The 24,247-nt window shown below is 49.6% G+C and overlaps 2 protein-coding genes across 9 annotated transcripts in view; one reads left to right on the plus strand and one right to left on the minus strand.

Moving 5' to 3' along the window:
- Positions 1–14,234, plus strand: part of LOC144101772 (juvenile hormone acid O-methyltransferase-like) — a 37,152-nt gene extending 22,918 nt beyond the window's left edge. For 2 of the 4 annotated variants that reach the window (XM_077634972.1, XM_077634974.1), the window contains exon 5: positions 14,020–14,233. In XM_077634972.1, coding sequence (XP_077491098.1) covers positions 14,020–14,192 — 173 coding nt within the window. In that variant the 3' untranslated portion in view covers positions 14,193–14,233. Of the gene's footprint in view, positions 1–14,019 lie in introns of all 4 variants that reach the window. The other 2 variants (XM_077634971.1, XM_077634973.1) reach the window with 2 other exon arrangements.
- LOC144101771 (juvenile hormone acid O-methyltransferase-like) overlaps positions 1–24,247 on the minus strand; it is a 282,036-nt gene that overhangs the window by 200,542 nt on the left and 57,247 nt on the right. The gene's annotated exons all lie outside the window — the stretch shown is intronic.

The following is a 24,247-nucleotide window of genomic DNA, read 5'->3' on the forward strand; positions in this document are numbered from 1 at the left end:
CATTCGACTCAGTGGAAACCTCAGCAATGATACAGGCATTGCGTAATCAGGGGGTAGAAGAGCCTTATGTCAAAATACTGGAAGATATATATAGCAACTGCACAGCTACTATAGTCCTCCATAAAGTCAGCAATAAAATTCCAATAAGGAAGGGCGTCAGGCAAGGAGACACAATTTCGCCAATGCTGTTCACCGCGTGTTTACAGCAGGTATTTCGAGGCCTGAATTGGGAACAGTTGGGATTAAGAATACATGGAGAATACCTAAATAATCTGCGATTTGCTGATGACATTGCCTTGCTGAGTCATTCAGGAGGTGAACTGCAAATCATGATCAATGAGTTAGACAGGCAGAGCAGATTGATGGGTCTAAAAATTAACATGCAGAAAACCAAGGTAATGTTCAACAGCTTAGCAAGGGAACAACAGTTCACGATTGGCAGCGAGAGCCTAGAAATTGTGACGGAATACGTCTACTTAGGGCAGTTAGTGACAGCTGATCCGGATCATGAGAGGGAGATAACTAGAAGGATAAGAATGGGGTGGAGCGCATATGGCAAATCCTCGCAGATCATGATTGGCAGTTTACCAATTTCCCTCAAGAGGAAAGTGTACAACAGTATAATCTTACCGGTACTCGCCTACGGGGCAGAAACGTGGAGGCTAACGAAAAGAGTTCAGCTTAAGTTAAGGACAACGCAGCGAGCCATGGAAAGAAAAATGGTAGGTGTAACGTTAAGAGATCGGAAGCGGGCAGAGTGGGTGAGGGAACAAACACGGGTTAATGACATCCTAGTCGAAATCAAGAGAAAGAAATGGGCTTGGGCAGGGCATGTAATGCGAAGACAAGATAACCGCTGGTCCTTAAGGGTAACGGAGTGGATTCCAAGAGAAAGTAAGCGTAGCAGGAGGCGGCAGAAGGTTAGGTGGGCGGATGAGATTAAGAAGTTTGCAGGCACAGGGTGGATGCAGCTGGCAAAGGATAGGGTTAATTGGAGAGACATGGGAGAGGCCTTTGCCCTGCAGGGGGTGTAGTAAGGCTGATGATGACGATGATGATGAGGACCCGCCGTGGTGGCTCAGTGGTTAGGGCGCTCAGCTACTGATGCAGAGTTCCCGGGTTCGAACCCGAGCGCGGCGGCTGCGTTTCGATGGAGGTGAAACGCTAAGGCGCCCGTGGGCTGTGCCATGTCAGTGCACGTTAAATATCTCCGGGTGGTCGAAATTATTCCAGAGCCCTCCACTACAGCACCTCTTTCTTCATTCCTTCCTTCACTCCCTCCTTTATTCCTTCCCTTACGGCGCGGTTCAGGTGTGCGCCGAAATGTGACACATATACTGCGCCATTTCCATTCCCTAAAAACCAATTGTTATTTTTCAGTTGACAGTAACAGTCTATCGCCGGCTCATTTCTAAGGACTCATACATAGGGGTGATGCTCAAAGGAGTTCGTTGTAGACATTGCAACAAAGGCAGGCCTGCCGTTTCACCCAGACTATAGCTGGCAGGCTGAACTTTATAAAGGGGAATAATTTTTGTGACACTTGATAGAGATCTAATAGTGTCTTTAGCTGGCCGAGCGCCGCTCTAAAAAATTGATCTCCCATTCGGGAGCTGATGCCGAGCACTAGTATTGCGTTCGGCTGATTCTTAATGCAGAAGGAATAGGAGGCTATGTTGACGGCGGAAGTTGGTCCTCTGTGGCGTCACTTGGTATTGGACGTAATCGGTCATATTGTCACGGGTTGTGGAGACGACGCGGGTCGAAGGCACAATGGGGGACCAGGACCACAGTAGCAGGCGCCAAAGACAGGCCAAGCGGTCGCGGCCGGGCTCACGAGCGAGTTCTGCCGAGCTTCTACCTCGTCACCGGCGATCGGCATGCCGCCGGTTGAAGGTGACGTTAAGTGCAAAATCAGGAAGAACAATAACACCACACGACATTACTCCCCTCCCGAAAACGCGAAGAGTTAGGCCACGTGCTCCGAGCGGTCACAGTACGCTTTCAGACGAGCTACGTGGACAAGTTCGGAGGCGGGCGGGCGGCGTGACGGCCGCGTAACGATCGGCAGCACTTCGTACTAAGTCGCCTATATGGCGGATCACTTCGTACGGGCCAAAGTATCGTTTCAGCAGCTTCTCGCTAAGACCACGGCTTCGAATTAGAGTCCACACCCACACTCGATCGCCAGGATTGAACTGAACATCACGGTGGCCTTGGTTGTATCGTCGAGCATCGACTTGCTGGCGGGCTTGGATGCGAAGGCGGGCCAACTGTCGGGCTTCTTCCGTGAGTTGATCGACAAGTTGAGCATCGGCGTGAGTGTAGACGACTGGCTGGTGGGGCAGCATAGCGTCGAACATGGTAAGGCTTCCAGGCCATGCGCCAGGCAAAATGGCGAAAATGTGGTGGTTTCTTGTACTGCATTGTTGTACACAAAAGTTACGTTCGGTAACACTTCGTCCCAGGTTCGGTGCTCGATGTCGACATGCATTAAGAGCATGTCAGCCAAGGTCTTGTTAAGGCGCTCGGTCAGCCCGTTTCTTTGCGGGTGGTATGCGGTAGTTTTGCGGTGGGCGGTGTGGCTTAAGCTCAGTATCTGTGAGATAAGTTGAGACATAAATGCGGCACCACGATCAGTGATAAGGACCTCTGGGGCACCGGGTCGAAGAACGACGGACTCGGCGAAAAACACTGCCACATCCCAAGCCGTTGATGACGGCAGAGCGCGTGATTCGGCATACCGTGTGAGGTAGTCCGTCGCCACCACCATCCATCGGTTGCCCGACTGCGACTTTGGAAAAGGTCCGAGTAGGTCCATATCGATCTGCTGGAACAGACTGAGCGGTGGGATGAAATGGTGAAGGAGTCCCGCAGGCTTCACGGGTGGAGTCTTGCGCCGTTGACACTCGCGGCAGGTCCTGGTGCAATGGTGGACGGTCTTGTCAAGTTGTGGCCAATAGTACTTGGAACGTATTCGCGCGAGCGTTCGACTGAACCCCAAGTGTCCCGAGGTGGGGGTCATCTTGAGACGCTTCTTAATTTCGTCGCGTAGACCAGTGGGCACAACTAAAAGCCGTGACCTCGGGTTCAGGGCACAGTTCTTCGTATTAAGAACGTTGTCCCGAAGGCATAAATTACGCACTACGCGTACAAAAGGACGAGGAACCACCCCTCCTTGACCCTCCAAATGTGAGATCTCGTCGCGAAGGTCGGGGTCGTGTCGCTTCCGCGCCGCCATATCGTCGGTACATAGAGCTCCTAAAAAGATGTCACAGTCGTCCGTATCATCAGGCGCGGCTTCGACGGGAGCGCAGGAGAGGCAGTCAGCATTAGTGCGTCTGCGACCAGACTTATAGACGATCGTAGCGTCGAATTCTTGCAATCGAAGGGCCCACCGCGCAAGTCGGCCGGCAGGGTCCCTTGACTGGTAAGCCAGCACAGAGAGCGGTGGTCTGTGACCACCTGGAATGGGCGTCTATGCATACAGATAGAGTCTGAACTTAGTGATCGCCCAAATTACTGCGAGGCATTCTTTTTCGGTGGTCGAGTATTTGGTTTTCGCCTTCGACAAAACACGACTGGCGTATGCGATGACACGTTCGGCGCAGTTCTGGTGCTGGATCAGGACGGCCCCGAGGCCCGTGTTACTAGTGTCAGTGTGTACCTCTGCCGCGGCGTCCTTATCAAAACGGCCTAGGACAGGGGAAGCCTGTAGGCGTCGTTTTAGACTGTAAAATGCAAGCTGCTGTTACTAGACCAATGGAATGGGATGGACTCCTTCGTGAGGCGAGTAATCCGCGCGGCGATATGCGAAAAGTTGGGAACAAAGCGTCTGTAGTAATCGCAGAGGCCCAGGAACCTCCGCACGGCGTTCTTGTCCGGCGGCGTCGGGAAGGAAGCGCAGGACCGAAGCCCTCTTGACTGACGACGTGACCCAGAAATTTCAGCTCGTCACAGGCAAATTGGCACTTCGTAGGCTTGAGGTGAGGCCGATATTTCTGATAGCCTGCAAGACTGCTTTTAGGCGAACAAGATGTTCATGAAACGTGCTGGAAAAAATGACCACATCATTAAGGCAAACAAGGCATGTTTGCCATTTGAGGCCGGTGAGCACGGTGTCCCTATCGCGCTGGAAGGTCGCTGGAGCAGTACCGGGTCCGAAGGGCATTACCTTGAACTCATACAGTCCATCCGGGGTGATGAAAGCCGTCTTTTTTCTGTCACGCTCCTCAGCTTCTATCTGCCAATAACCACTTCTAAGGTCGATGGATGAAAAGTAACGGGCATGGCGCAGGCGGTCAAGCGCGTCATCGATGCGCGGAAGTGGGTATACGTCCTTCTTCATGACTCTGTTCAGGCTCCGGTAGTCAACACAAAAGCGAAGGGTGCCGTATTTTTTCTTCACCAGCGCCGCCGGAGCAGCCCAAGGGCTGTAAGAAGGTTGGATAATGTCAACGGCCGACATTTCGCGCACTTAATGTTGTATCGTTTCACGTTCTTTTAACGAAAGGCGATAAAGTTACTGACGAACAGGATGGACAGCGTCGTCGGTAATTGTTCTGTGCTTTGCTATTGGAGTCTGGCGAACCCCGGCTGACGTAGAAAACCAGTCGTGGATCTCACCCAGCAGAGCGAGGAGCTCGTCTCTCTCCTAAGCAAAGAGTTGTGGGGCAATGCTGACAACTAAAGGAGGCACCGAAGGCTGTGGAGGGGGCGGACAAGAAGGAGCCGCAGAGAGGGTCTCAGCATCGACAGGAGCGCTGAGGCGCACGATGAGGCCGATTACTGTGCCTTTGGTGAGGTGCTGCGGAGCGCCGCAAAAATTGGTGACGAGGACTTGGACTGTGCCACGTGCAGACAGGAAGAAGAATGGCGGGAAGAGTTGAGCGGTGGGGCGTGGGGCAAAACCGCGCCCGCCGAAACGACGAGGCTGATTTGAGCAACAGATATCTCAGGCGTTGTTGCGACTAAAGGGAGGATGAAAACGGATATCAGCAACCTAACGCAATGAACGTTGGTAAGAATCGTTGGAGTAGATGGAATATTCGCGATGTCATTCACTGGTGGACATTAATGCGGTGGCAGCATTCCCGAATACATACCTCAAAAACTTTGACTAACCGTTCGTCGTGCAGCATTCCGATTGACGTCATAGCATTTCTCTTTGCAAATGGCTAGCATGTTTTAGTCAAACTCGTGGCTCACTTGCGACTGGGGTTCGGACCAATGACATATGCACCTTCAGTTGCATGCTTTAAGGCGCTGTTTAGGTGTCCGCCGACATGTCGAGATGCGAGAGCTACTGTGCCTTTTCCTTTCCTCAAAAACCTTTCCTTTCTTCTAACATGTTTTCGCATTTCTCCATGTAAGCAGACGTAAACACCCTCAGAATTTTTTCTGGGCGTCGGCCTCCATCGAGGAGCGCTACCACACACTCCGAAAAAAAAATTTGCTGCGGTTCAACTACTGCTGAACCTAGGTAAAGAGCGAAAGTTGTGGTGTATTGGGTAAGTAGACGCGGCTTGGCATCTAATGTTGAATGCGTTCCGCACGCTGAATATGCAACGCGCTCACCCTCCAGGTGACGATTAAATTAATTGTTGATCGTGATAGGTTGGTGAGCCTGCAACCGTTCCTAGAAACAAGCTTTCTCCAACGATTCCACGTAGGCATCGGACTGAACCGCTCCGACGTCAAAAATATGCCACACAAAGCCACACCTCAGGAGCTATTATTTCTGCCGTTTTTCAACATTGCTATGCTCAGGCTATCGCGTGCACTACAAGCACTTCCAAATGTAGGCTTTACCATATACGCGGATGATATAACTCTAAGGGCCACAAAGGTTTCCCTGGGCCAAAAAGAAACCACCCTGCAATTAGCAACCCGGATCGCCGAGGACTTCGCCTCGCAAAGCGGCCTCTACTGCGCCCCGGAGAAATCGGAGGTAATACGAGTACATGGCCCGAGATACGTCTCTCCTAGTCCTTCAACCTCACTATCGAGGGTCAAGCCATCATGGAAGTCAGGGATGTTAACCTGATCCGCATTCTTGGTCTTTGGATGCAGAGCAACCTCCATGTTACGCACGCCATCAGACTCTCAAAACCACCGTAAACCAAATACCTCTCATGATCAGCCGCATTACCAAGCATCGCCAAGGATTGCCAAAAGAAGACACTCTTCGGCTTTGCTAGCACTGGTACTTAGCCGACTCACATACGAACTACCGTTTCACACGCTAACAAAGGGAGAGGAGCAGCAAGTTGACACCATCATAAGGAGGGTATATAAGACGGCCCTTAACCTTCCTAAAGACACCTCGACGGAGCGTCTGACCACATTAGGAACTTCAACGCCTTTGCGGAACTAACACAAGCCATCCGTACATCTCAAACGCTAAGACTTCAGACCACCCAATCTGGCCGAACTATCCCAGGCCGTGTAGGCAGAGTTGCGGACATCGCTCTCTAGATGCTCAATCCTCTCTAAAAAAACAGCACAGGAAATACATCAGCAAGGCCCTGATACCGAAACATACGCTTCAAGACGCTCACACAGGCAGACGACGAGCCCGAGTATCCTACCTACGCCGACGCCTAGCCAATTCCGCGAACGTGGTTTATGTTGACGCCGCAGCAAACCTCGACGATGACAAGTACGCAGTGGCGGCAGTGGGCCACCGCTTCTCCCCTCTATTCACTGCTTCTGTAAGAGCCGGAACGCCAGCAGCCGCGGAGACCACCGCCGTGGCTATAGTATTCTAGTTCACTGTAGCCGTGGTCATTGTCTGTTGTCGTTGTTGCCAGGAAGAAAGAAAAGGAAAGTGCACAGGCCTGCTCACCGGCTCAAGACGAGCCACAATCGCTACCACGTGCAGATAGTAGGAGGGTTGAAAGATGGGATAGAAAGACAGGATGGTAAAGATGCGCTAAAGACAAGGCCGATCCCGGAGGCAGTGCAATGCCGGGCCAACCGGTGGCGGGAGTGAAGCATCCTTCAAACTTTCCGCCACATTTCCAAAAATAATTCCAATTGGACCGGTAACAGATACTCTACGGGGACCGGACATTCGCGCCTTCGTTGTCATTAGGCCATTGTCATTAGCCGTTACGAGTTCCAAGGCCAAAGCGCTCATATGATCACAGACCCGGGACACGCGTGTCGAAACTTCCTGAGAGGCTGAGTTCCCGAGCACTTCAGTCGGCTCATGGGCACTACACCCCTCACCAGGCACCACCAAATCACTTGGACCCCAGGCCACGAGGGACTGGGTGAAATGAGAGGCCACATGCTCAAGGCATCATCATCCGAGCGGGACCACAAACTGTGCCCGCTTTTACTCCTCTACCTTCTAGTTATAGCGAACGCCTCGATTGTCAGCGTCTTCAAAGGAGACACTTCCCTCCACTTCATAAGAAATTAGACACCCCAGATGCCGTCTCATGGTGGAAGATACCGAAGAACCAATTTCCAATCCTCCATGACTACATCTCATACACCCAACATAATACTCCGACACCTGCCCCTGGTGCCAGGCCCGCCCTACACTCTTTTCCATTTCGTGGGGATGTGGGGCCAAACCAAACATTCTACAAAAAGAAAACACGTCTTTTGAGCGGTGGGGGGCGCTGCTGACCAGCGATAACTTGGAGGACCAACGGGCCCTCATACAGCGGGCCCACAGGGCAGCTCAAGCCTGTGGAGCCCTGGAATGAGGGCCCCACCCAACTCCGCCCAACTAAGCCCGCCCAACTCCCCTTAACTTTAATCAACATTTTCCTCCTCCTCCTCCTCCTCCTCCTCCTCTCCAACGTTCAATTTGGCTTCCGTCCAACCATCTCGGCGTAATACGTACTTCCCGCCCTCAAAGAGTTTCTCTTCACACTAAGCGCCATACAGCGGCTACGCAAGCCATACTGGCCCTGGATATTCATAAGGCTTTCGACACAATAAGCCATGACCATGTCCTGACGACATTAGCCATCACGGGCTGCGGCACCCGCATATGGCAATATCGTCACCGAAACCCGGCAGAAAGGGTAGAAGGACACACCAGGACTAGCAAAGCAGGCACACTCAGCGAACCAACGCACGAGCCGGGGAAGGCAACGAAGACCAGCGGGTGCTGTCGCACCGCATGGCGGCGCCACAAAATAGCTAACAGTGTGGCAATATGTTCGGACCGTCCTGCAGGGACGAACGGAAGAACTCCGCCTTGGGGATGTCGCCTCCCAGCATTTCCCCCTGCCTAACCGTAGAACCCCACAAGGGGTGGTCCTATCACCTTTATTTTTGAACACTGCACTAGCGCCACTGGCAAAGGCCCTTGCTGCTACCCCAGGGGCTCCACACAGCCATATACGCAGATGATATAACCATCTGGACAACGGGAGGATCCATTGCAACAGCCCAGGATATGCTGCAATCTGTCATACATCACCACCACAAATTTAGCACACACAGGCCTCCGTTGCTCTCCAAGTAAAACATGACTATTGCAGTTGAAACCCCTCCCCAGTGACCTCCCCACCCCCGCATTGAAATGCGCATATACGGAAATCAAGTGCCATTTTGTCTCAATTGAAGATTCTCGGCCTTTTCATTAACAGCACGCTCGATGCAACCGCCACCCTTCATCTCTAGCAAAGACAGACCAAACAGGTCACTGCACTAATCAAGCGGGTGGCAGCACGCAGTCATGGGCGGAGTGAGCGCGAGACCCTCAATATGACAAATGCATTAATCATTAGCCGCATTACATACCACCTCACATACCACATACTCACTCAACGCTAAACACAACAGGCAGATATCCTAATGCGCACGGCTGTCACCTCCGCCCTACGCCTTCTTTCCACGGTTGGCACGAAACGTCTCCTGGCCACTAGTACCCGCAATACTATGATCTAATTAATAGAAGCTCAACGCATCAAACAATTAATTAGTCCGCCTGAGTAGCACAGAAACAGGACAACGCCTACTGCGACAGTTTCGTCTCAGTCTACCCAATCCCACCCCAACAATTCCTACACCTTATATGATTTCTCTGCGCACGCAGGATCCCATATATCAGAAGCCCCTACCGCGCAATATGAGCGCTAGCCTCCATCAGGGTAGGCGACAGGCTCGAGCAAAATTTTACACCAAAGCATACAGCAACCGCTCCGATATCCTATATGTCGACGCAGCAAAAAATACTAAAGTAGTATTTTTCACGGCAGTCGCAGCCTATGAAGATGGCACAGTGGGGGGGCCGCCGCCACTATCCGAACTAATTCGCCTGCAGAGGCGGAAGAAGCCGCCATCGCACTTGCGCTGGCCCACTCCACCATTGACAAAAACATAACCGAAATTGGCACAGATTCCCAGGCCATATGCCGCCACTACCTAAAGGGCGTGGCGACGCCGGCCCACACCGTATTGTTGCCACAGCCACCTCTCTCGACCGAACGGTTACTCTGTCGTGGATCCCTGGGCATGCCTCGATCCACGGTAATGAGCGCGTTAATGCGCTCGCCCGAGAACTCTACTCCCGGACCCCGGACGATCTTTAGCCCCTATCGGTCCTTTATACATGTCATCAAATCACCACATTCTGCAAACTCAGCCGCATGACATTACCACCACACCACACTACCTCGTCGCCCTTATCCAGTGCCACGTGGCGACAATTACAGAGGGGCTGCTTTATTTCACCCTACTGCCTCTCATCCTTTCACCCTACCTTTCCTCCTCATTGTTACACCTCTGTGCGTGCACAGATCCCCACTTTTCCACTACCTTTGGGAATGTTCTTCCCCTCAGGCAGTACCCCCATCCCCAATCCCACTCAATCTTCCTGGGAGGCTGCTTTATGGACCGCTCAGCCCGCCGGCCAGATATGGCTGGTGGCAGATATGGCAGATGGGGACAGATGGTGGTGGATATGGCGGATATCGGACTTTATGTGGAGCACAACCCCGTGGATGCCTGGACCAGTCGGGAACCACCCTGGCAGATTTTTTGTAGCGCAAATTTCACTATGCCAGCTTTTCTAGCTGTCAGCGGGGCAGCAAGTTTGACCTTGAATGTAGCTAGAGGTCGAACAAGGAAATGAACCGACACCCGGATCGCGCCCGCAAGGGAAGAAAAATGAAATGAAAATTGGTTTTAAGGAAAGGAAAGTACGCCTGTCTCACATATCTCGGTGGACACCCGAACCGCGCCGTAAGGAAAGGAAAGTGAATAATAATAATAATTAGATTTTGGGGAAAGAAAGTGGCGCAGTATCTGTCTCATATATCGTTGGACACCTGAACCGCGCCGTAAGGGGAGGGATAATAGAGGAGTGAAAGTAGAAAGGAAGAATTAGGTGCCGTAGTGGAGGGCTCCGGAATAATTTCGACCACCTGGGGATCTAACGTGCACTGACATCGCACAGCACACGGGCGCCTTAGCGTTTTTCCTGCGTAAAAACGCAGCCGCCGCGGTTGAGTTCGAACCCGGGAACTCCGGATCAGTTCCCGGGTTCGAACCTGACCGCGGCTGCGTTTTTATGGAGGAAAGTGAAAGTTGGTTTTAAGGGTAGGAAATGATGCCTGCCTCACATGTCTCAGTGGACACCCGAACGCGCCGTAAGCGATGGAAAATGAAAGTTGGTTTTAAGAACAGGAAATGACGCATCTAATAATGCGCCATTTTCTTTCCCCCCCCAAAAAAAAATTATTCTTCAATCTGGCTTTCTGAAATTATCTGCCGGGTTTCCGCGTCGTTTGGAACCGAATTTTGTTCCATATATCCGCATACAACGAACAATATAGTACATCTGTAAATTTCACCAAAGCTATACTAAATATATGCTCTCTTGGGCGAGCGCCTTAGTTTCGTTTCGAAGAAAGCAAGATGTTAAACAAATAAAAAAATGCCTACTATTGTGTATTTGTCAGTATGGCACACACCGCCAGTCGCTCGACCACAAACGTAGCCAGGGAGATGCCGCTTTTCGCTTTCGAGCAGCGTTGACCAGAGCTAAACCACCAGCAATTTTTATCTGTGTAATAAATGTTTCCATCCATCCACCCAATGACCGCTGCGGCTTAATGCTGCAATGGCGCGTGTCTGGCTCAAAGTTGTCAGCGCTAATCCATGCAGCCCACATCTCTCTCTCTCTCTCTTCCTACGTCCACGTACCTTAAAGCGCGATTGAGGCGGCCACTGTCCCAGGGAGCCAGTTATGCGTCATCTTTTCCTCGAAATCATCGGAGTCTAGGGCGTTGCCAACGCTAACGCCAGTAACACAAAGAACGCCGACAGTCTATAGCTTGAAAATTGGTTGTTGGGGAAATGAAATGGCTACTGATCCGGAAATCCCGAGTTCTAACCCGGCTGCGGCAGCTGCGTTTCGGTGGAGGTGGTGGTGGTAAGGCGCCAGTGTGCTTTGCGATGCCTGTGCACGTTAAAGATCCCCAGGTAGTCGAAATTTTTCCGGAGTCATCCACTACGGCACGACTTTCTTCTCTTCTTCTTTCACTGCCTCCTTTATCCATTTCCTTACGCCGTGGTTCAGGTGTCCGCCGATATGTGAGACAGATACTCCGCTATTTCCTTTCCCTAACAACTCATTTTCAATTCAAATGAAATGGTGCAGTATCTGTCACACAACACGGCAGACACCTGAACCGCGCCTAAAGGAGGGACTGAGAGAAGAAAGGAAGAAAGAGGTGCCGTAGTGGAGAGCTCCGGAATAATTTCGACAACCTGGGCATCTTTAACGTGCACTGATATCGCACAGCACACGGGCGCCTTTGAGTTTCGCCTCCATCGAAACGCTGCTTCAGTGCCGCGTTTCTGCTACACCATTGTAAATGCCAACGCATTCAGCGCACATCTGTTCCTACCGCCACGTAGCTTAAAGCGCGACTGAGGCGTTCACCATCCCAAGGGGCAAGTTATGCACTTTTCCTTGGGTTTTGAAGAAAATTGAAAATTTGGTTTTAAAATTGGTTTTGAAGAAAGGAAATGGCGCAGTAATTGTCTCATATATATCGGTGCACGCCCGAACCAGTTTTGAGTAAAGGAAATTGCGCAGTAACTGTCTCCCATAGAGCGGTGGAAACAAGAATCGCGCCGTAAGGGGTTTGACCTCTGGCTCACTTGAAGGGGAAATCCTCGAGCACTTTGAAATTGTTGTGAGGTAGCGTAGTGAAGCTTTTGATTGAAAACAAGGCCTTCGTTAGGGTTCTTCCCAAATCGGAGCATAAAAGCAGCGCAGCGGCAATCGGTGATGCACGACGAGGTCGCCCGCTTGAGGGTGGCTAAGTCACTGCTTGACAGCCTGTTGGTGTAGTTTTGATGTTCTTATACTCTCAAGCCAACGAACTTCATCAGTCATTGCCGGTGGCTCGGAACCTTTATATTAGATGCGCCCCCACTGTCATCTACGTGGTATCGTTGGTTACTGCCTCACTGGCGTCTGCGAAAGAGGGCACGAGGCATCTTATGCGGTATATTTGCGCCTGCACTTTGGATGACAGATTTTTATGGCTCCATCTTTGTTGTATTCAAATGCACTGCAGAGGGTCATTAGTTCACAGAGTACAAAACGTCTGATTGTGTAAGCAGTCTCAAAGTGCCAGCGTCAACTGGACAAATTTGTGGACAGGTTGCACAGATGTCCATGCTGAGTGCGCTGACCACGCACGAAAGCGTTGCTGAAATGGCGATGAATCGCCTTTTTGTCAGCGAGTGCTTCGACGATGGATTCTGCATATGGTTTTACGAAACGGCTGTTGCGGAAGCCATAACCTACGCCCCACTTTGCCCCCCATAGGTGTCAGCCAAAAGACTTTCATATTTTGTTTCCGTCACGTGGATGCTCTGGGAGCGCCTTACATATTCGTCGAATCGGGACTTCTGCCTGGGTTAGTTGGCGCATAGCTCATTGACTGAAAACATTGCGCGAAAGAACACAGAAGAAAGTTCTGTCTTCTGTATTCCCTCTTCTCTACGTTGTTCCGCGCGATGATTTCCGTCAATTAACCACATATTCGGCTTAGCGGTGTTTACTCCTACTGAGATTCTGATTTAACTCTCGGGTCTGCGCGCTCAGTTTCAAATGTTCGAAGTGACCAGTCAAAAGCACCACAAAATTTACGAGAGTATGGAAAAAAGTGTTAGATCATGACTGGTAGGATACAACTATCCTTCAAGAGAAAAGGATACACCAGCTGGTATCCTACCGGTGCTCACCTGTGGGGCAGAAACGTGGAGGTTAACGATATATGTGGTTCAATTTAAATTGAGGACAACGCAGCGAGCTATGGAAATAAAAATGATAGGTGTAACGTTATGAGACCGCAAGCGGGCGGAGTGGGTGAGAGAACAAAAGCGGATCAATGACATCCTAGTTGAATTCAAGAGGAAGAAGTGGGCTTGGGTAGGGCATGCAATGCGAAGGCGAGATAACAGCTCGTCGTTAAGGGTAATGAATTAGATTACTAGAGAAGGTAAGCCTAGCAGGGGGTGCTACAATGTTAGGTGGGCGTATGAGATTAAGAATAATGCGGGAATACGGTGGCCGCAGCTGGCAAAGGAGAGTTTGATTGGAGAGACATGGGAGAGGCGTCTGCCTATCAGTGGGCGCAGTCAGGCCGATGATGATGATGATGATGATGATGATGATGATGATGATGGAAATAAGTGCACCAATGGATAAATAAGATCGACTTCAGGTATAAATATTATGCATGTTTTTCTTTATTTCTTTCATTGTCTCAAATGAAACTCGTCTATTCGCATTTCATGTAGTGAAAGGTGCAAACCTCTATACCATCAACAATATTTCCCAAAGCAGTCGCAAGAAACTGTGGTTGGTTTGGTAAAAACCTCACCATAGCCGGCAAAATAGTCCATAAGAGGCCTTGCTCTGTTTTTGCTTTATTTTCAGTGTAGGGTATGAACGGATGTGAAATCACATAGGCAATTAATAGTTTGTAAAGCTCTCAACTCGACTGACAGCCTTCATTTTGTTTGCAGACAGCCTTCTTCATAACAACCAAGTTTCCCCACTCCTGAAGACGGAGGAGGAAAAAGAGGAGCTTGCAGAGTTCACGAGAGACATAGCTGCCAAACTGTCGATTGATCAGGATGATCACACTAGCCCCAATCGAGTGTTGATTTTCATCCATGCCTCCAAACCTCTGCACTAATTTACGCTGTGAAGCTACATTGGCAAATAAAAGCTGGTGGTGGTGTTGCAGAGTAATGTGTGTTTCTTCAATAAAAGGTGGTCCGTTTTTTTCTCTGGCTGGATCTGGTTTTCCTGTAGTCTTATTTCACTGCTTCATACAACTCAAGTTGTCACACCTTACTGAGGTCATATTCTTCTACAGAATTATCGGAAGGCCGTCTATCAACCTTTCAGTTCCCGCAGGTGCGCGGAAAGCGACCTTAAAATAACTCATCATTCAAATAGGCCTAACACTGTTGTGCGCAAAGCTGTTTTGAAAGGAACTCGCTGTGTTCCGAACTTTATTGCGTAGCTACCATTGCGTCCCCGATCCTATTCTTGACGCCACGCATCTGTAAGCAGATTTAGCGTCTCCTCTGTAGAGATAACGGCGAGCAATTTTCTACAAAAATCTTTGCCAAATACCCTTGGAAGGTTCTTAAGCAAGAGCTACCCAGCGGTATTCAATACTAGAACCACACCGCGTCTTCTCTATACATGCAGCTTTAAGCACAAAATGCTTTTATCTCCCTTTGTTGGAACGCCGCGGGTGACCCTGGTGGCAGATCGAAGCGAGAACGTGGCGCGAACCGGAGGCCAACCGTAGAGAGAACACGAAAGCGAGCCTAAACGAACCTTTGCGAACCTTTCCGTCTGCCTCCCGGTGCGTAGGTGTTGCGCTGCCGCCAGTGCAGCGCATGTGTCAACAACAGGGTCTTCGTAGTTCTCCCAGCGCTCGGCGCGAAGAAGCCTACGTACTGTATTGCAGCCCGAGCGACGCACGCGCAGTCCTCGTGACGTGTGAGCGCACCGTGAGTGCCGAGTGTGTTGCGCAATCCGCACGCCTACGGTCTCGCGCGGAGCCATGGCGCCATTGTTCGGTGCGGCCCGGACCCCATTGCGTTGTAAACATTGCGGGCATTGCACTCCTCCACCCGAGCGACGCTGTTGTCGAAGGTTGTGTTGGGCAAAGACGAGACCTTGCTTTTCAGCGAGGTTCAGTCTCTAGAATCTGCTATGCCTGTACAGCAAAGAATTTCGTGCTTACGTCTACTCTAGGCCGCTAGAGAGAGTTTCTTTACATGAAATGTTACATCTGAACTTAGGCACTGTCCATGGAACAAATCCGGTGGCCATCCTTAATAAACCTGATCGTCCCTGAGCTTGAGTAAAACTCTTATTCTTGAATTCTCGTATTCCATTCGCCTTTCAATCGATCAGCACTGCATATACCGCACCTCTCTCCAACAGGTACACGAAGCATCAGTTCATGAGTCTCAGTATTTTATTTGTAAACCTATGCCGGTACAGCACATGACCACAGCTACGCCTGCGGGCAGTGCGCGCACTCGTGAGCAAACTTTTGTGAGCCTCTGTGCATTCCTCGAACACGGGCTGGATGTCCCGTCTGTTCTCCGTCAGGTAGTTACACGCAGTGACCGAACGCTCCGCGAGTTCTACCTTGAACGATTAATAATTAGACGCCCCACTCCAGTTGTAGCCAACACATTGCGGTGCGCGTGTGTGATTTAATTCCTCTAAAATGAACTAATCACGCGCACAACCTGCACACATTTCTTATTGTGTAAATAGTTTGTATATATTACTTCTCCCCCTATCCTCTCTTCCTGCCCCCTCACCGCTTTCATTTCATTTCTCCATTCTGTCTGCTATCCTTTATTTCCGCTGCCCCATCTCAGGTGCTTCAGTATCGATGGCAGATGCCGGGGCTAGCAAAAATCTTTTCCTTCCTTTTTACTATTATTTTAATAAAAAACCACTACCACCAACACCTGCAAACACCGGCCGTCTTCCGCGGCAGATTAACCAAGAAACACTAAATCGTAGTGCTGGTGAAAATTGGTGAACGCAATACAGGACTATTAAACGCTTTTGAGCTTTGTGCCCACCTTTGGATGAATAAGTAATAGGATAGTAATATATGCGTTACCTACGTAGTGATATACACCAAAAAAAGGGCGATAATCATCTCTTGATTGCTTCTCTCGTTTCCCGATGGATACACGATGTCCGGTGTCTGGTGTGACCACAGTAACGAAAATGCACAAATCATATCAAAGTAGAATGAAGGCGCCACGCCCCCGTTGATGATGGGCGATAAAGGGAAAATGGGCGAGAGTGATGAATAGTGCCGAGAGCAGAGGGGAAAAAAGCCAGTTGGGAGCGAACAGAGGAAACAATCTGTACGCGCTCCATCTCAACGACCGCTGTATTTCCCGCTGCGCTCATATATTCGGTGCGCACTTGGCCTCAAGAAGACCGCTCACAAATAGTTCACTTGTGCTCATTAATGCCCACCCGATTATATTCTTTATAAATCCTGCATAAGCTGAATGCGCAGGACATCTTCCGGATGTGCCAAAGAGCGGAATTCCTTGTCCTTGTTCTTTGCAAAATGTCCAAGTGTGACCCCAGCCAGATGGTATTGTCGTAGTGCAGTTGGTGTCTGGTTTTGATTTTAAGTGACTGCCCGAAAGTCACTAGCCCTCAGTTTTGGACGGCAGAATCGAATGATGGCTGTTCTCTCGAGCATGTACGGCAGCAGCTGTGGCGGTGAGAAAAGGGAAACTCTGTTGAGTGTGTGGGAACTGCACTGAATTTTTACAAGGGCATCAGATTAGGGAGGCTGAAGCCTCAACGGTGACAGTAACAGGTGCATGTGTGCCGGTCGCTTTACAGAACTTTGCTCAGTGTGTTTTACCGAGGAATTGCATAACTTCTTGATTAACCTCCCTTGACCAAGCAAAAATAATGCAACCTGATGTGGTATTAGGCCGATGGTAAGACTGGCTGCTCACCACATACTAACGAAAGGGTCGGCGCTTAGTAGCACACGATGCTGGTAGCGATGCATTAGGCGTTTCATAGTCTGTTTTTACTCAGAAACTAGCGCTATTCCTCTTTTCCGGCTGGCTTAATCCTCAAACGCTATTGATGTGCAGTGTGTGCATTTACTTTTCGCAAGTTATGGTTCCGAACATTGCTGGCCTTGGGTGTATACCGTCGTCACAATGGCGCCACTCTGCTCGACGTGGAAGGTCAGTCGAGCCCAGTGCAGGGACAAAAAAAAGTGCCGCCAGCGGGGTTAGTCGCGGGGAAGGCAGTTTCACAGATGTGAGAGGACAGTATCGTGCATAAACTGTGTTCGGGAAACGGCGGCTCAGCAATATGCGCCAGCAACACGTCATGTAAGGCCGGGGGGGGGGGGGGGGAGAGAGAGAACTTGACGGCGCATTCTCGCCTTGCAGCGTTAATAACCTGCAAGGCAAGAACGCCACCCCGATGGAAGCACGGATCTCACCAGGACCTCGAAGCTCACGCCCGCGAAGAGCAGCAACGGCTTGTGGCCGTGGACCTGGAGATTAGGCAAAGGAGATGAATGGAGAGGTGGTGTATAACTGTTATCCGCTAAAAGGTGGTGAGAGTTGGTGGCGTACTGACCACTGTGACAACTGATTGCAAAGGTTTCTTAAGGTCACTGCTGAAGTCCTTTAACTCGCAATTAATAGATTGCGACACAGTACTTTGCGATCCTGGACAGGTGTACTTGTCGCGTTCAACAAAAGTTGTTATCGACAGGATGCACAGCCGTGTGGCGAAAGACTTTGTCATCAGAAACGTGATTGTTATGCAACACTATACTAAACACTAATGACCACATTTGTCCTCCAACAACTCTGTTATAACTTATAAAGCACTCATCATACCTGCCGATGAGGACATGCCCAACAATTGTGGAGAAAAGCCTTTTTGAGCGGGAAGGAGTTTATGAACGCAATTTTTTCATATATTGTAACATTTCTTTTTAACAACCAATATGTCCGCAGATCTCCAGTCGGAAAAGCTGCCTTTTTTCGGTCTTAACGTTGTTGCTGTCCACCATTTGTTTTCTATGGCAGTCTCAAGTGCTCCATGAGAGCGATGGAAACACTGAAAAAGAAAGCTATTGCTACATATTGGAAGGCTGGGCCATTATCTTCAATATTTCTTTATCAGTATCTTAGAAATTTGCAGCATTCAAATTTTTTCTCCAAGACTTCGACAATGATAAAAGAAGACTTGTCTTTGTCTCTGGCTGAAGCCTATTTTCCCGGCACATTTCTACCGCGGTATCAACTACACTCCCTGACTCACACCAATGCGAATTTTATTGGGTGGTACGTGGAATTGGCCTCGCTCGCCGCAGGGGTGGAAAGGCCTTCAGCGAGGCCCTGCGGTGGTACGAGGCGGGCACGGACAAGTGGCGGCATTTCTTCGATTTTGCAACACGCCTGCGCACCCGCATATCTTTACTTGGCTGACGCTTCGGGCGTGGTTTAGGACGCGGCGCTAGCAGCCATTCCAGGAGGCACGTCGCAGATGCCAGCAGCAAACCCAGGAACCACATCCAGAAAGACGCTTTGCAGTTCGAAAGAGTCAGAGTAAGCGTAGGCTCCGGTGCAGGCACCAGGTCGGCGTGGAAGTATTTCTTCCTCAAGTAGTCGATCAGGCCATGGTACCATAGCTGCAGGATCCTGTAATAACGGAACAAGCGGGCACTCAACGTTCTAGGGTGAACATAGCAGTAGCTGTGCAGCTGCGTAGTGTCTGTGTCGCCGCGACCTGCGGCTAATGCAATGTGCAGACCTGGCAATGGCCGCAAAAACAAGTGGGCAAATGTAAATATACCGCCAGTTTACTTACGCTCATTACATCACATGCCACATACATAAAGGACGACCGGGTCTAGGCCACCTCAGTGAACAAGGAACTCGTGCGGGTTACAAAACGGCAATTAGAACCTCGACATGGTCAGTGACCTCCAACGTCATCAGTATCATGCCTGACCAGGCGTAGTTTTGTCAAACCCTGGACTATGCTATATGTAAGAACATGTGACTTGATGAGGAGAAACCGTACTACCTTTCGCCTCGCCAATTTCACAGCTCTACCAGTGTGGGAATACACGTTGATGCGCTACTGGAACGCACGAAAACATGCTGCCCTTAACCCCCTAGCGGATACATTTTTTTTTCGAAAATGCTCCATAAATGGGTGTTTAGTACGCCTGCAATCTTGTTGGCCAATAAAAGAAATATTTTGTACGAGCCCTACTCGCTTGAAAGCGGAGTAGTGCTAGGAGGGACACAAGTTGGACTCATCAGGGGCCAAAAATGACAGTCGGCTTATGACAAGCTTGCATCGCCCAAGTCCGCTAAGAAGTTAACAGAAGTGTGTCAAGCAATGACGAAGATTAAATGGCACATTACAAAAATTCTTTCCCGAATCGACGCCATTTTTAAATTTCTTGCCTTCCTCCATTGGCTAAAGTGACGCCACGTCCTTGGCTTCAGCCAGTAACCAAGAGCGAATGTAGTTAGTGGCGTCAATTCACAGAATGAGGAAGGGCGGGCAATTCGAAAGTGGCATGAAATTGTTTCGAGAATCGTTATATTTGCCCACCTGTGGTTAAGCCATCCTATTCCAGCGTGCTGACTGCTGCTGCAGGTGATCGAGGTTCGAGCCACGTTGGCCGAAGGGGCACCACGTTTAGCAGGCTGCGAGGTTGTCCGAAACTGGGGCTTCGCCCGCGAGTGGCGTAGAGGGGTTTACGGAGCTTCTCCCAAACGAACACCCCTAAAGAAAGCCGGGCGCCAGGCCGGGGGACGCTTGTACCCATTTTTACCTGTGGGTGTCCGGCGGTGGGCTTCGAACCAACCACCTCCCGCAGCCGTGACGGGCGCCCAACCAACTAGGCCACAGCTCAAACAAACGCCAGATTTTCCCAGCCCATTACAACGTTTTCTCAAAACGACTGACCGTTAACTTTTTCCGTGTTTCCGAGAAATATCTCTGAGTGTTCCGCCAATATCAAGTTCCAGGCACATTATTGTTGATGTCTTCCTGAAAAAGATGTTTTTTTTTAAGGACACATATGCTGTTGATGAAGCGAAGCCTTAATGTTAGGAGCTTGTAATGCCTGGCCGTACCTTTTATTAAATTTATTGTGCCATAATTACCGCTATATAAGCCGCATCCGGCGTATATCTAGCCATGCTCAAATCTTTCTCAAAAACAAACACATTCACTACATTTTCGGTACCCACTATAAGAACCGCAGGGAACCGAGTGTTAGTCTGCGAAATCGGAAGGGCGTTGAAATCCTTAAGTATACATCTTTCTGTTTCATATGCACGTTTAGTTTGTTTTCCCAATTATCACAAATACTTATGCCATAACATAGGCACTCATAATACGCATTATGCTTGAAGTTAGAGCAAAAAATGTCTATTCTTTCATTATGGATATAAGAGCCCATTTTTCTTCCTTATTCGCTCATACTTTTTTTACAGCTGACCTTTGTAGCGCTAATTTGTAAACCTTCGTTCTTCCGAGGCGGAACAGACAGCAGAATACTTCGTTGACTGCTTGCGCTACTGTGCATGCCTTATTGACTCAAGCGCCCATGTCAGCCATGTGCTTTAGTTTCACAGTGTGTAGCCGGGAGAAATCAAGCTATGTCTCTTAAAAAAGAAGATGGTTACTACCCGTAACCGCGAGTACAACCAGCCAGATCTGTAATATCCAGAAACAAATAAACACAGCCCGATTTCGGCTGTAAAAAGCCTTCTGATAGTGAGGATTACGTTGTCAAGTCGCCTTATAAAACTACAGCATAGTATTCACCTGTTTATGGTCTGTACTGAGTCAAATTTTAGCTTTAAACGCGTATAGTCCGCGATATTGTATACCGAAATTTACGGTAATAACTGAACACAATTATGTCATGAAATTTTATGAAAAAAAATGGCGCTGGTTTAGCTTTGGTTACACCTGGAGTGACGCGATACCTACAGCTGGCCGAGTGGAATCCTTCTGGAAAAGCAGCGCTGAACAGACGAGGACAGAGACGAGGTCACTGACTACTTGGTCACTGACTTGGTCACTGACTAACCACGTGACGAACCACGTGATCAGCCACGGCGCCGTGCCGCCGGCAGCTGCTCCGCACCACGTGACAAACCACGTGACAGCGTGGCGGCGCAGCCACGGCGTGGCGGCGCCGCCACGCTGAAGGCTCGAAATGCTACCGTAATATAGCTATCTCTACAAAAAGAACTACATACGATCACACATCTGATGCGAAAATTGTGGAAAACAATTGTTTTTACCCTCGGTTGTTACTTTTGTGCTCTTACTCCACTCTGTGTTTTTGCTCTGAATAGAGGCCTCACACACACACGGCACAATTTTTTCGCAGGGTGTAGGTGGAGCGCAGGTTTGTCAAGAGGAGCGTTAGGTGTGTCGGTAGCCTCCTTTCTAGGGGGTTGTAATGGGGAGCTTGCTGGAGGTTGGTGCTCCTGGAGGGTAGCTGGGTTTCCCACTCCGTGTTTGTATTTGATATCACCGTCACTTTATTGTCCGCTGCCGCCTGGGCTTCTAGTGGGTGGGGTGACTTGTCGGTTGTGCATATATGGAGGCGAAAGGCTCCTCGGTAAGGCTGGAGGATTCACATCAACGGAGATTAGCTTCCCGTAGGGGTGCAACAGCACTTATTCGCAGTAAAGGTACTACTATACTCCGGTGCTAAACATAGCAATTCTGCACTAGCTTTAGGAAGTCACGCACTCTTCGTGTCGGAAGTGTGGCATACATGGACGTTTCGCTAAAAAACTCTGAACGTTTCCTTTTACTATAGTGATAGCGTTAAGGAGCTTGTGTCGCATGAAATCCAGCGTCCTCGTCGGCGTCGTTGAATATGAGGGAAAAATTCATGAGAAATCCCCAGATAAGCAACCCAGGAGGCAGGCAGGGGTGTATCCAGGGGGGAGGGGGGGGAAGCTGCTGGGTCTTCAACCCCCCCCCCACACACACACACACAAATTTTTTTCGAACGGTCACGAACCGCTGATCAAAACAGCCACCGGCGCCGGAAGTAATTCTGGATTTTGTCCCCTACGGTGTCATTTTCAGACTAGAAAAGATATTTTGGCGCGAACATTGCTAGCTCGGGTTGGTTTTCGTGGCAACGCCCATGCACCTGAACTCATGTACGTAAGGAGCCCCATCCTAGCACAAACTTTCAAGGGCCTATCGATGGCTCGCTGTTGCGACTAGAATTTCGGTGCAATTACTAGCAATACATGACCGGTGAAAGCTGCTGCTGCGAAGTACACTTGAACGAAGGACAGCGTCATTGAGACTTTTCCCTGGCCGTTGCATATGTACAAAAATGCAACGGTTCTTGACCGACAAACATTCATTAAAATATTTGTACTCTAGTTGCTAATTTCATGGCCTTTACGTTTTTCATATAAGCGGCATGTACTGCTTTGCAGGTTCCGGACCGATATAGTTCTAAACTTCGTGTCATATTTTCTTTATTTAATAAATACGCAAAGGCATGGAAGTATTGGTATCAGTTATGTCCGGCACGAGTGAACGATAAGGGGATAGTTGCTATGACATGATTACAAGACATAAAACTGAGCAGGGGACAAGACACAGAAGAGGAGCAGACAGAACGAGCTCGTCCTGTTTGCTTCTCTCCTGTGTCTTCTCCCCTATTTTTAAGGCATACGAATACATTCTTTTATTTTAAGAAATACACATTTCACTTGTCTATACAGTGCGTAGCGTTATCTATTACACAATGGCATTGACAATGGCAATGGCAATGCAGTTATTTTTGTTGCGTTTGATCCTTCCACAAATTCAATGAGGCCGCGCTGCAACATGAGCCTCCCCCCCCCCCTCCCCTCCGAACAAAATTTCTGGCTAGGCCACTGGAGGCAGGTGGGCCATATAGGTCACGTGACCTTGTGGCGTCATCACAACTTACCCTCCAGGTAGTGAGCAAACTGCGCACCGCGACAGGTGGCAATTAAATTAATGATAGGTCACTCGGGGAGAGCAACCTCGGTCGCACAAGCCCTACCAGTGGCAGCACCTGCCATCGCAGGGCAGGGGCGCATAGCTTAACCGCTGCAGCACCGCGCCGGGAGTGCTATGAGGGCTTCCAGGAATTTATGGATGTTAAGTAGGGAATGACCAATTCTGCATATATGGGCATTAGCCCACTAAAATTCTCACGTCATACCATTAAGGTAGCAGCAGAAGCGCGCCCTCCAATTTTCTACCTATTTCTGTCTCCAGATTTTCTTGAAATACCGTTAACTGTCGGCAGAGAATAATCTCCAGAAACTTTTATCCCTTAACTGTTCCAGTCTGCAGGCTTGCAATATCTCCAACACTGCCCTCTCGTACATTTTGAATAGCGCAATATCTTTATATCTCAAATCTATTCCAATGTTTCGCGAAATCTCTAAAATCCCTGAGGGGAAAATGCATGAGGTACCAATGCTTGGTTCTTAATTAAATCTTGCAACTATATGCGTCATTTAGGAGTTAAGTACGGTTACAACGCTTTCTAGCTTCCCGTGCTCCCTTGCTGCTCAAGATGGCAATAATTACTGCCGTTTGCTCTCATGTACGGCTAGTGTGATCAGCAACGGTTGCTTCGCGAAATGATCATCACAATGATGGAATCGTGCATGACTGCCACTGGCACTGAACTTCTTTACTACAGCCTATGACCTGCCTCTCAGCAAACACAAATAGCGAATACAGCCCAAGATGGCTTAGGCGGTTTTATGACTGAGGGGAAGTCCATGGTCTGTGTTGGGGCCTTCAATTCGAATTCGATTGCCCCCTTTCGCTTTCGCCGGAGGGTCAAGTCCAGGGTGCAGTTGCCATAAGGTCGCCGGGATCAAGCCGGCACTTTTTTAAAAATGTTTATAGCTGTGTACATTTTTTCTGCCGAATGGGCTGTGTGGACGCTACAGTAGTGGCAGCCACTACAGCATGCAATCGCAGGAACTTAGCTAATACATCTAGCGCATCGGTATTTCCAAGTGAATAAACTGAACAACCCATGTGATGTTTAACGATGCGTGCAGTTCATGCGTGCAGTCCATGCGTGCAGTCCATGCGTGCAGTCCATGCTGCAGTCCATTAGTGCAGCCCGTGCGTCCA

The sequence above is a fragment of the Amblyomma americanum genome, chromosome 8 (genome assembly GCF_052857255.1).
Source record: "Amblyomma americanum isolate KBUSLIRL-KWMA chromosome 8, ASM5285725v1, whole genome shotgun sequence".
Classification (NCBI taxonomy): Eukaryota; Metazoa; Arthropoda; class Arachnida; order Ixodida; family Ixodidae; genus Amblyomma; species Amblyomma americanum.